This window comes from Oryctolagus cuniculus, chromosome 8, assembly GCF_964237555.1.
Source record: "Oryctolagus cuniculus chromosome 8, mOryCun1.1, whole genome shotgun sequence".
NCBI classification, from domain to species: Eukaryota; Metazoa; Chordata; class Mammalia; order Lagomorpha; family Leporidae; genus Oryctolagus; species Oryctolagus cuniculus.
In genome coordinates this window covers 108,521,060-108,533,464 of record NC_091439.1, presented here as the reverse complement: position 1 = coordinate 108,533,464, position 12,405 = coordinate 108,521,060, and the positions used below count along the sequence as shown (strand labels likewise).

General features: G+C 45.4%; 1 protein-coding gene across 8 annotated transcripts in view; it reads left to right on the top strand.

Moving 5' to 3' along the window:
* The window catches only part of CEP135 (centrosomal protein 135), a 79,798-nt gene that overhangs the window by 36,403 nt on the left and 30,990 nt on the right, over window positions 1–12,405 (top strand). For all 8 annotated transcript variants that reach the window (XR_011378472.1, XM_051820255.2, XM_070048092.1 and 5 more), the window contains one exon: window positions 4,746–4,823. Coding sequence is in view for 7 of the 8 variants with exons in the window: in XM_051820255.2 (XP_051676215.2) it covers window positions 4,746–4,823 (78 nt within the window). In the remaining variant the exon portion in view is untranslated. The remainder of the gene's footprint in view (window positions 1–4,745; window positions 4,824–12,405) is intronic.

Genomic DNA, 12,405 nt, shown 5'->3' with positions numbered 1-12,405 from the left:
TCTGGTTCATTCCCGAAATGGCTGCAGTGGCTGGAGTAGCACCGGTCCAAAGCCAGGAGCCAGGAGCTGCTTTGGGGTTTCTCACGTGGGTGCAGGGGCCCAGGTACTTGTGCCATCTTTCACAGCTGTCCCAGGTCATTAGCAGGGAGCTGGATCAGAAGTGGAGCGGCTGGGACTTGAACCAATACCTGTATGAGATGCCAGTGCTACTATGCCTCGGTGCCACCTCACAAGTCTGTCATAGAGGATGTCACCAATTTCCACTTAAAAATTTACCACCATCCTCCTACCCTGCCACGGGCTGGTACTGTGGTATAGAAGGTTAAGCCTCCACCTGTGGCACTGGCATCCCATATAGGCACTGGTTTGAATCTCGGCTATTCCACTTCTAATCCAGCTTCCTGCCTATGTGCCTGGGAAAGTAACAGAAGATGGCCCAAGTGCTTGGGCCCCTGTACCCATATGGGAGACCAGGATGAAGCTCCTGGTTCCTGTCTTTGGTCTGGCCCAACCCTGGCCGCGCAGTCATCTGAGGAGTGAACCAGTGTATGGAAGACCTCTCTCTCTCCACCTCTGACTTTCAAATAAATACATCAGAAATCTTTTTAAAAAGTTTACCCCCCAAATATAGTTTGAGAATGTTATTGGAGGAGGGAGGCAGCAGTTTGGCCCAACAGTTAGGATGCCATTTGGAATCCTACATCCCATATCAGACAGACTGGAGTCAAGTTCCAACTCCACTCCCAATCCCAGCTTCCAACTAGGGTATACCCCAGGAGGCAGCAGGTGATGGTCAAGTACTTGGGTCTCTGCCACCCACGTGGAACTTGGATTGAGTTCCTGGCACCTGGCTTCAGCAGGCATTTGGAGAGTGAAATCAATAGATCTCTGTCTATAGCTCTCTTCCTGTCTCTCTCCTTTTCTTTCTCTGCCTCAAATAAAATGAATAGAAATAAACAAAAAGAATGCTCTTGAGATGGACATGTGGCCCAGTGGGTGAGATGCCGATTAACATGCACATGTCCTGTTTCCGAGGGCCTGAGTGAGATTCCCAGCTCTGGCTCCCGGTTCTAGCTGCTTGCCAATCAGGCCCGTGCAGGCAGCAGGTGGTGTCAAGTACTCGGATCCCTGCCACTCCTGTGGGAGACCTGGGTTGAGTTTCTGGTTGCTGGCCCCAATCCTAGGCTCAGCCCTGGCTTGTGCAAGCATCTGGGAGTGAACTAGTGAATGGGAGCTGTCTGTCTCTCTGCTTCTGTTTGTCTCTTTGCTTCCTCTCTGCTTCATATATATATATGTATATATAGTTTTTTTTTTTTTCTTTTTTTTTTTGACAGGCAGAGTGGACAGGGAGAGAGAGAGAGACAGACAGAAAGGTCTTCCTTTTGCCTTCGGTTCACCCTCCAGTGGCCGCCACGGCCGGCGCGCTGCGACCTGCTCACCGCGCTGATCCGATGGCAGGAGCCAGGTACTTATCCTGGTCTCCCATGGGGTGCAGGGCCTAAGCACTTGGGCCATCCTCCACTGTACTCCCTGGCCACAGCAGAGAGCTGGCCTGGAAGAGGGGCAACCGGGACAGAATCTGGCGCCCCGACCAGGACTAGAACCCAGTGTGCTGGCACCGCAAGGCGGAGGATTAGCCTAGTGAGCCGCGGCGCCGGCCCTGTATATATAGTTCTTAATTGGAATCTTTAACAATATTTTCTTCCAGAAAGTGTTTTTTCATAAAAATAAGTGTTAAAATTATCAAACCGAAAACTTCTGTGCAATATGGCATCTTTTAACACAAGTTACTGATTTTCCCTTTCCCATATCTGTTGAAATGCTCAAAGAATGTAAAAATAGGATTAAAAAATGCGGTAGTACTCAAAACTTGGAAAAAGTGACATTCCTAGCTAAATTCTTCAGAGTTGTAGGAGGAAGGAGTTTACAAGTTTTCAGCAGTTCTTTTACTTACAAAACTGAGCTAATCATCTGTACTTCAGCTGCTCATTATTCTGCTATCCACAACTTACCAAAACTAGGCATCATTACTAATTAAGCTCTCCCTGAAAGCTGGTATCTCTCAGTCACCAAGTCCTAGCAATACTACTACCTCTTGAATAAAATTTAACATGTATCAAGCCATTCCCATGTGGAGGGCTCTCTTCCACCTGCTTTTTGCATGGATTGTTGTCGGTCTTCACTATAGCCTCTTCTGACAGGCTCTCCCTCATGGACAGCTCTCTTGAATTATGGCAAAGTTAAGTAACTTGCTTGGGATGGCCATTTTGCACAGTACTCTGGATGCCTGCCTGAGTTAGTCCTGGCTCCACTTCTGATTCCAGCTTCCTGCTAATGTATACCCTGGGAGGCAGCAGGTCAGGCTGAGGTTCTTGAATCCCTGCCATCCATATGGGAGATCCAGATTGAGTTTCGGATTCTCAACCTTGGCCTGGCCCAGCCCCAACCCCAGCTATTGCAGGCATTTGGGGAGTGAATCAGCAGGTATGAGAAGTCTCTCTCCCTCTCTTTATCTCTCTGTTTCTGTCTCTGCCCTTCAAATAAATTTTTTTTAAAGAAGGGAAAGGTACTAGTGTTGTTAGGGTTATCTGAGATGAGTTGTGAGGATCTGGCTCCTGAGCTCATGTAACTTTCCCTAGAGTCTCTGTGTTTCTGTTCCCCGCTACCATCCTGTCTGGTCATTATCCTCTCACCTGCCTCTGCGCTTGATGTTGCTCATCCCAAATGTATATTCAACACTGCCTTTAGAGTCCTCTTCAGAGATACAAATCTTGTCAATTCACTTCCTATTTGAAATCCATTAACTGTTTTCAAGGACTTCAGTGATTGGCCTTTGCCTACTTTAAGAGCTAAACACCCCCACCCCCACCCCAGGTCCTCATCCACCTTTTTCTCAAGGCTCCAGATGTAATAGGATTTTCTTGCCTCTAACCTTCTAACATAGACTTCAAAATATTCCTTCCAAACCCCGAGTCCAGAAAATTCCTATTCACTCTTGAAGTCAGGATGGAGAACCTTTTTTCTACTAAGGGTCATTTGGACAATTTATAACATCATTCACAGGCTGTACAAACTTATCAACTTAAAAATTAGCTGTAGATTTTTTGGATTTTGAGCCCTGCCTGTGATTGCTGTGGCAAGTCCAGACCAAACGATCTTGTAGGCCTTACACAGCCTGCAGGCTGGACGTTCAGATTATACCTGGCTTCCTCAGTCAGGAAACTAGATTCTAGGTTTCGTTTTGACAGATTGCTGTGCAATTCCTTTTCCTAGTGGAATATTTCTGGGTTTTAATTTAACCTCTTCTTTAAAGTATCTTTTCTGTTAGGCTGTCATATTTCTGAAGGCAGAGACCTTAGTCTCTGCTTGGTGCTTGGTACAGAGTATGTACTCAGTTGAATGATTTTCTTAAAAAGGTTTATTTGAAAGAGTGATAGAGACAAAGGGAATCTTCCATCCACTGTTTCACTCCTCAGATGCCCACAACAGCCAGGTCGGGGTCAGACTGAGCCAGGAGCCAGAAACTCCGTCTGCATCTCCCACATGGATGGCAGGGGCCCAAGTACCTGGGTCACAATCCACTGCCTTTCCAGGAACATTATCAGGAAACCGGATCAACAGTGGAGTATCTGTAGTTCCTAGCTGGCACTCTGCTACGGGATGGGGTGTGGGTGTCACAAGTGACAGCTCTCCTGGCTGTGCTGCAGTGCCAGTCCCAGTTGAATGATTTAGTAAGTAAATACAGCACAGTGACCCTTCAACCAAACAGATAATCCAAGCATCACATGTTTTTATTCATTTGATTTTAGTAGCATGGATGAAGTAAGAATCCACATTAGAAAAACTCTTAGTGACCAGCAGGTTATACCACTTACCCCAGACTTGGCAGCGGCAGGAGCTGGGTAAGATAACCAGGAGCAGCCCTGTGTTGAGGTGCTGGCCTATACAGCCATTCTCGAGCGTCTGAGCTCTTGCGTGGCCCTGTCAGGCTGTGTCCTGTGTCTTTGCGATCTCATCGTTCCTCTGTCTCCTCTTGTGAGGTCATACTTTGTAGCTGGTTGCCTAACCTGCTGGTCTTCTTCCTGTATACTGTTCTGATAATCAGTCTCTGTAAATCCATACAGATGAATCCATACCAGTGTGTGTCTTCACTACCGTCGCACACGAAGGTAGAAAGTATAAAAGCTAAGACCCTATTATGCTTGCTTTTTTAATCAAAAGCATTGTTTTTATAAAATTTATAACGATATTCTTTCGTTTTTTTTTGTTGTTTTTTTTTTGTTTTGTTTTTTTTGACAGGCAGAGTGAACAGTGAGAGAGAGAGAGAGAAAGGTCTTCCTTTTGCCGTTGGTTCACCCTCCAATGGCCGCCACAGACGGTGCACTGCGCTGATCCAAAGCCAGGAGCCAGGTGCTTCCTCCTGGTCTCCCATGGGGTGCAGGGCCCAAGCACTTGGGCCATCCTCCACTGCACTCCCTGGCCACAGCAGAGAGCTGGCCTGGAAGAGGGGCAACCGGGACAGAATCTGGCGCCCCAACCGGGACTAGAACCCGGTGTGCTGGCGCCGCAAGGCGGAGGATTAGCCTAGTGAGCCGCGGCGCCGGCCACGATATTCTTTCTAAAACTTGTCTATGATTTATGAAAAGACAAATAGAATTTGATAGTGCTATAGGCTTGCATTGCTTAGTTTGGTACTGTTTTATTCTTTGATGTAAATGAATATTTTCTGTGAAATTTTCTTTCAGAATATCCAGGAAATGAATCTTTTTGGAAAATCAGAATTAGAGAAAACTATTGATCATTTGACACGTGTTAATCATCAGGTAATTTATCATACTGTACTTGGGGTATATTTTGTTATATGAATGATTATGCTAGTTATAGTTTAAAAATTTGTTTGATTTATTTATTTATTTGAAAGGCAGAGAGAAAGAAAGAGAGAGAGACACCCGAGATCCTCTGTGCACTGGTTCATTCCCCAAATGCCTGCAACAACCAGGGCTGGGCCAGGCTGAAGCCAGAGCCAGGAGCTTCATCCAGGTCTCCCATGTGGGTGCAGGGGCACACGCACTTGGGGATTTTCTCCTGCCCTCCCAGGTGCATTAGCAGGGAGCTGGATGGAAGTGGAGCAGCTGGGACTTGAACTGGTGCTCATATGGGATGCTGGTGTGGCAGGCAGTGGCTTGACCTGCTGTACCAAATACTGGTCCCAACTGTGTGTTTCTAATATTGTAAGATGTTACGCTGGAAATGCTGTGTAACAGTGGTGAGGACTGTGTGCACTGAATGCTGAGAACTGGGGTGCATTTCATGTCTGCCTCCTGCTTGCTGTGGGCAAGTCACTTTTCCTTTCTGTCCCTTGGTTTCCTTGTTTGTAAGATAGGAGTAGAGTTCATATTTACCTCAGGGTTTCTGTGACAATTAAATGAGTTAATACATGTGAAGAACTTAGAAGAGTGCTTGGCGTATTGCCTGGCACTCAGTAGGTATTAGCTATGATTATTTCTTTGCTCTTGTAAAAAAAATATAATGCAGATTGAAACTTTCTTTATTACAGTTGCCCATCAGGCTACATAGGGAATTGATTCCAGGATCCCCATGTATGCCAAAATCCATGGATGCTTAAGTTTCTTATATGAAATGGACTGAAAATTTTATTTATTTTGTTTTTTATTTGAAAGGCAGAGAGAGAGACAGATCTTCCACCCGCTGCTTCACTCCCTGAATGCCTGCAATAGTCAGGGCTGGGCCAACTTAAAACCAAGAGCCTGAAACTCACCCAGATGGCCCATGTAGGAGACAAGAACCCAAATACTTACCTCCCTGCATTAGCAAGAAGCTAGATTGGAAGTGGAGGAACTGGGGCTCGAACCAGGCACTCCAGTACAGGATGCAGACACCCCAAGCAGTGACTTAACTGCTGTGCCAATTCCCTACCCCATCTCCTATATATTTAAATAATCTCTAGGTTACTAATACTACCTAATACAATATAAGTGCTGTATAAGTAGTTGTCATGCTGTATTGCTTAGTGAATAATGACAAGAAAAAAAAAATCTGTGAGTAGACATTTGGCCTAGCTGCTAAGATACCTGCGTCCCTTATGTGAGTAGTAGCTGGGTTCCATCATTCAGCTGTGTCTCACATGTCCAGACTCTTACTCATGCGGACTCCGGCAGGCAGCGGTGATGGCCCAGGTAGTTGGTGTAAGGAAAAGGGGCACAGAACAGAGAGGGGACAGAATATGAACTCACAGCCAGACCAAATCTATTCAAAGAAAATAAAGCTGCAGAGGTGGGTGACCAGCTGCCAGCGTGCGCACAGACTGAACATGTGGCAGACAGCTCAGCCCCCAGGGGCTGGGCTTTTTAATATCTTTGTGAATGGGGCAGTGAATTCCTTCATACAGGTTCTTCAAGTTTGGCCTGCAGGCTTCCAAATCTGGGGAAGAATGCAGAGGGTTGGGTGGGGACAGTGGGGTGTGAGACTGAACTGGTCTTTTTTTTTTTTTTTAAAGATTTATTTATGTATTTGATAAAGTTACATAGAGAAGGAGAGGCAGAAAGAGAGAGAGGGAGAGAGGTCTTCTATCTACTGGTTCACTCTCCAGTTGGCCACAGTGGCTGGAGCCGCACTGATCCGAAGCCAGGAGCTTCCTCCGGGTCTCCCACGCGTGTGCAGTGGCCTAAGGACTTGGGCCATCTTCTACTGCTTTCCCAGGCCACAGCAGAGAGCTGGATTGGAAGTGGAGCATCTGAGACTTGAACCAGTGCCCATATTGGATTCCGGCACTGTAGGTGATGGCTTTACCTGCTATGCCACAGTGCCGGCCCCTGAACTGGTCTCTTGAAAGAAGGCAGACATAACAAGAACTTGAAATGGCTGAGGCTTATGTTCTTGTTGCATCAGTTGGGTCCTTGCTACCCACATGAGAGACCTGGAATGAGCTCCCAGCTTCTAACTTTGGTCCTGGCCTAGTCCTGGCCATTGTGAGCATTTGGGGCATAAAACCTGCAAGTGAGAGTATGCCCCACCCCCTACCCCCACCCCCCACCTCCAACTCACTCTCTCCCCCTCTCAGATTTAAAACACATACACACATGTGCGCACACACACACACACACAGCTATTTATGTTCAGCACACATGCAGCCATCGTAGGCCTGACTGCATGCCACATGATCCAAGGTCGGTAGAACTCATGAAGGTGGAAGCCCCAGATGCTGAGGACCAGAGGTGCTGTCTAGGGACAGAGCGTGTGACAGTTTGGTATGTTTCCTGACAGCCGCTTACCGCTTTCATTTTGGCTAGTTTTTATAGTTGTCTTCATTCTTGGAATTTATTTGCCTTTCAATTCTGTCATTTGAGTTGCTTCATTTTTCTCCTCATCCTGGGTTTATATCTTATTGCTTTTATTCCTTACTACTAATTTTATATCAGATGCTAGACATTGTGAAATTTTTTTAAAGATTTATTTATTTATTTAAATGGTAGAGTTACAGAGGCAGAGGCAGAGACAGAGAGAGGTCTTCTGTCCGCTGGTTCACTCCCCAAATGGCCACAACGGCTGGAGATGAGCCAATCCAAAGCCAAGAGCCTGGAGCTTCCTCCAGGTCTCTCAAGTGGGTGCAGGGGCCCAAGGACCTGGGCCATCTTCTGCTGCTTTCCCAGGCCATAGCAGAGAGCTGGATAGGAAGTGGAGCAGCCAGGACTTGAACCGGCACCCATATAGGATGCCGGCACTGCAGGCAGTGGCCTCACTTGCTATGCCACAGCGCCAGCCCCCAGACATTGTGAATTTTACCTCTTGGTTGCTGGATAGTTGTATTCCTCTAATACTCCTCCCTGATCCCTTTTTGTCCTGTTTTTAAGCTTCATTGTAGTATTTAGTCTTAGGCTGATCTCTTTCAACACTGTTTAAAAACCCTTTTGAGTATGCAGCCTGTTGCCCTGTAAATTACTAGATTTTTGAAATGGCTAGTGGGAACAGGAAGCATTCCTGGCCCTTCAAGAGACCTGAATATTGTTCCCTCTTATTCTTTGATGGTTCTTCCCCTAGCCTTGGCTGAAGACTCCTGGGGGCCACATCTCAGCCGTCTGGAGTTCTGACTCTGTGCAGGTTTTTTTTTTTTTTTTTTTTTTTTTTTTTTTTTTTTTTGACAGGCAGAGTGGACAGTGAGAGAGAGAGACAGAGAGAAAGGTCTTCCTTTTCCGTTGGTTCACCCTTCAGTGACCACTGCAGCTGGCATGCTGTGGCCAGCGCACCGCGCTGATCCGAAGACAGCAGCCAGGTGCCTCTCCTGGTCTCCCATGGGGTGCAGGGCCCAAGCACTTGGGTCATCCTCCACTGCACTCCCGGGCCACAGCAGAGAGCTGACCTGGAAGAGGAGAACCAGGACAGAATCCGGCACCCAGACCGGGACTAGAACCTGGTGTGCCGGCGCTGCAAGGTGGAGGATTAGCCTAGTGAGCCGTGGCACCGGCCTCTGTGCAGTTCTAATCCACTGTCCACCTGCCAACTCCTGCCCTCCCCGACTCAGTCCTGTCTTAGGAACTTAGAGTTCCTGTCCCTGTGTCTCCGCCTGGAGGTGCTGCAGGCAGGACGCTCACCACCTTTCTTTCCTGTCGTTGCAAGGCGGAAAGATGGAGAAGGAGCTCTCCCAGTCAGTGTTCACTCCCCAATAGCCGCAACAGCCAGGCCTGTGCCACGCTCCTGAAGCTCCACCCAGCTCCCCACATGGGTGGCAGGGCCCCAAGTGCCCATCTTTGGCTGTCTCCCAAGGCATGTTAGCAGCAGGAAGCTGGCTGGGAAGCAGAGCAACCAGTGCTCAAAACAGCGTTGCAGGCAGTGGTGCTGGTCCCTGTTCATACTTTTCCAGTGCGTAGTGTCTTAAAATTCTTATTTTGTGTATTAATTTTTAAGTTATTTTGGGCAGGAGGGTAAGTCTGATCCTTATCACTCACAGAAGCTGAAGGGAAGAATTAGTAAACTGGAAAATACATCTGAAGAAAGTACTGGAAGTCATTAGAAAGAGATTAGGAGATAGAAGATATGAGAGACATAGAATGTTAGAGAATAGGAATGAGAAGGTGTGAACATATCATTATTTGGTCAGAATTTGAGAAAAGTGTAATAGAATGTGGGAGAGACAATATTTGAAGAGATAGTGACTGAAAGTTTCTAGCTAATATGAAAATACAGAAATTCTCTGATGCAAAACGCACAGTGTAATCGGTTTTAGTGGTGATAAGTAATACAAGGCACCTATGGATGAGTTTGTCGGATCTGTATTAAAAGCCTTGTGCTGCCTTATTGAAAGACATTTGAGAAAGCCTAAATAAGTGGAGAGAAATACTATTGAGAAGGCGATCAATTCTCCCCAAAGTCATCTATGGAGTCAAGGTAGTTCCAGCTGAAATCCCAAGAAGGGTGTGTCTGGGGTGGGGGGGAGGGAATGTGTGTGTGTGAGGGACAGGAGAGAAAGTGAGTGTGTGTGTGTGTGTGTGAGTGAAAACTGGTAACGATAACATGGGCGCAAGGGGCAGAAGATCACACAGCAGTTTTAAAGAGGAGGAACATGGTGCTGGGCCCACCCTCCCTCCCAGACTTGGAGACTTCAGAGCTGTAACTGAGGCTGGGATTTGAAGACAGAGATAAAACTCAGTTGAGAGCAAGCCTATAGATAGCAGGAAACCTGATCTGTAAAGAAACCCAGGTCCAGGGGAAAGGGATGCACATTCAGTAATTGGATCCTGCTGTACATGTACTGTACCCCAAATCAGCTCAGGTCTACTTGTAGCTTGGCATATTCAAATCTCTACTTTATTATTTTTTTTTTCAATTAGGCAGAGACAGAGCCCCAGTGTGTTGGTCCACTCCCCAAATGCCTACAACACCTAGGGCTGAGTCAGGCCAAAGATGGGAACCAAAACCCCATCCAGGTCTCCCACATGGTGACAGGGACACAGCTGCTTAAGCCATCACCTGCTGCCTTCCAGGGTGCACATTAGCTAGAAGCTAGAATACATATTGAAGCTAGGACCCAAACCCAGCTACTCTGACGATATGGGATGATAACGGTCATTCATTTGGCCAGTGTCTTAACCACCAGGCCAAAAACCTACCCCAAAACAACGATGTATTTTAAAGAAATGCAGGAGAACATCTTTATCATCTTGAATAAATAATAATAGCAGCATTTACATGGCACTTTGCTATGTCAGGTACTTTCTCAATATTTTATATAATTTTAATTCTCACAGCAATCATATGAAGTAAATGTTAATATCCTCCTCATTTTGTAGGTAAGGAAACTGAGGCAGAGGGAAAATTTGCCCAGGATCCCACAGCTAGCTAGCCAGTGTCTGGTATCAGTGTTTGCTCCTGAACAAGACACAAGCACAAATAAGTTTATTTCCTCAAGAAAAACATGGATAAATAGGAGTACCTAATAACTATAAACTACAAAAAAAAAAAAAAAATACACACACTAATTGAGCAAACAACTCATGACACATTTACACTTGATTTCCCCAGATCAGCAGAAGATGTGAATAGATACTTAGCCAAGGAAGGGTTTACAAATGGCTAATAAACAGATGTTCTGATAATTCTAGATGACATTGCCGCTGACCCCGTGCGCCCCCTCCGATGGCGGGGTGGGGGGGGGTTGGCGCGGTGTTCTTGGTGTGTGCATGCACACGGGGTCGGCAGCAATGTCGGCTAGAATCAAAAATTACTACAAAGAGTTGTATGCCAGCAAACAGGGAAATCTATCAGAAATGGATAGATTCCTGGACACATGCAATCTACCTAAATTGAACCATGAAGACATAGAAAACCTAACTAGACCCATAACTGAGACAGAAATTGAAACAGTAATAAAGGGCCTGCCAACAAAGAAAAGTCCAGGACCAGATGGATTCACTGCTGAATTCTACCAGACATTTAAAGAAGAACTAACTACAGTTCTCCTCAAACTATTCAGAACAATCGGAAAAGAGGGAGTCCTCCCAAATTCTTTCTATGAAGCCAGCATCACCTTAATTCCTAAGCCGGAAAAAGATGCAGCACTGAAAGAGAATGACAGACCAATATCCCTGATGAACATAGATGCAAAAATCCTCAATAAAATTCTCGCCAATAGAATACAACAACACATCAGAAAAATCATCCACCCAGACCAAGTGGGATTCATCCCTGGTATGCAGGGATGGTTCAGTGTTCACAAATCAATCAGTGTGATACACCACATTAACAGACTGCAGAAGAAAAACCATGTGATTATCTCAATAGATGCAGAGAAAGCATTCAATAAAATTCAACACCCTTTCATGATGAAAACTCTAAGCAAATTGGGTATAGAAGGAACATTCCTCAATACAATCAAAGCAATTTATGAAAAACCCACGGCCAGCATCCTATTGAATGGGGAAAAGTTGGAAGCATTTCCACTGAGATCTGGTACCAGACAGGGATGCCCACTCTCACCACTGCTATTCAATATAGTTCTGGAAGTTCTAGCCAGAGCTATTAGGCAAGAAAAAGAAATTAAAGGGATACAAATCGGGAAGGAAGAAGTCAAACTATCCCTCTTTGCAGACGATATGATTCTTTACTTAGGGGATCCAAAGAACTCTACTAAGAGACTGTTGGAACTCATAGAAGAGTTTGGCAAAGTAGCAGGATATAAAATCAATGCACAAAAATCAACAGCCTTTGTATACACAGGCAATGCCACGGCTGAGAAAGAACTGCTAACATCAATCCCATTCACAATAGCTACAAAAACAATCAAATACCTTGGAATAAACTTAACCAAGGACGTTAAAAATCTCTATGATGAGAATTATAAAATCTTTAAGAAAGAAATAGAAGAGGACACCAAAAAATGGAAAAATCTTCCATGCTCATGGATTGGAAGAATCAACATCATCAAAATGTCCATTCTCCCAAAAGCAATTTATAAATTCAATGCAATATCAATCAAGATACCAAAGACAATCTTCACAGATCTAGATAAAACGATGCTGAAATTCATATGGAGACGCAAGAGACCTCGAATAGCTAAAGCAATTTTGTACAACAAAAACATAGCCGGAGGCATCACAATACCAGACTTCAGGACATAATACAGGGCAGTTATAATCAAAACAGCATGGTACTGGTACAGAAACAGATGGATAGACCAATGGAACAGAATTGAAACACCAGAAATCAATCCAAACATCTACAGCCAACTTATATTTGATCAAGGATCTAAAACCAATTCCTGGAGCAAGGACAGTCTATTCAATAAATGGTGCTGGGAAAACTGGATTTCCACGTGCAGAAGCATGAAGCAAGACCCCTACCTTACACCTTACACAAAAATCCACTCAACATGGATTAAAGACCTAAATCTAC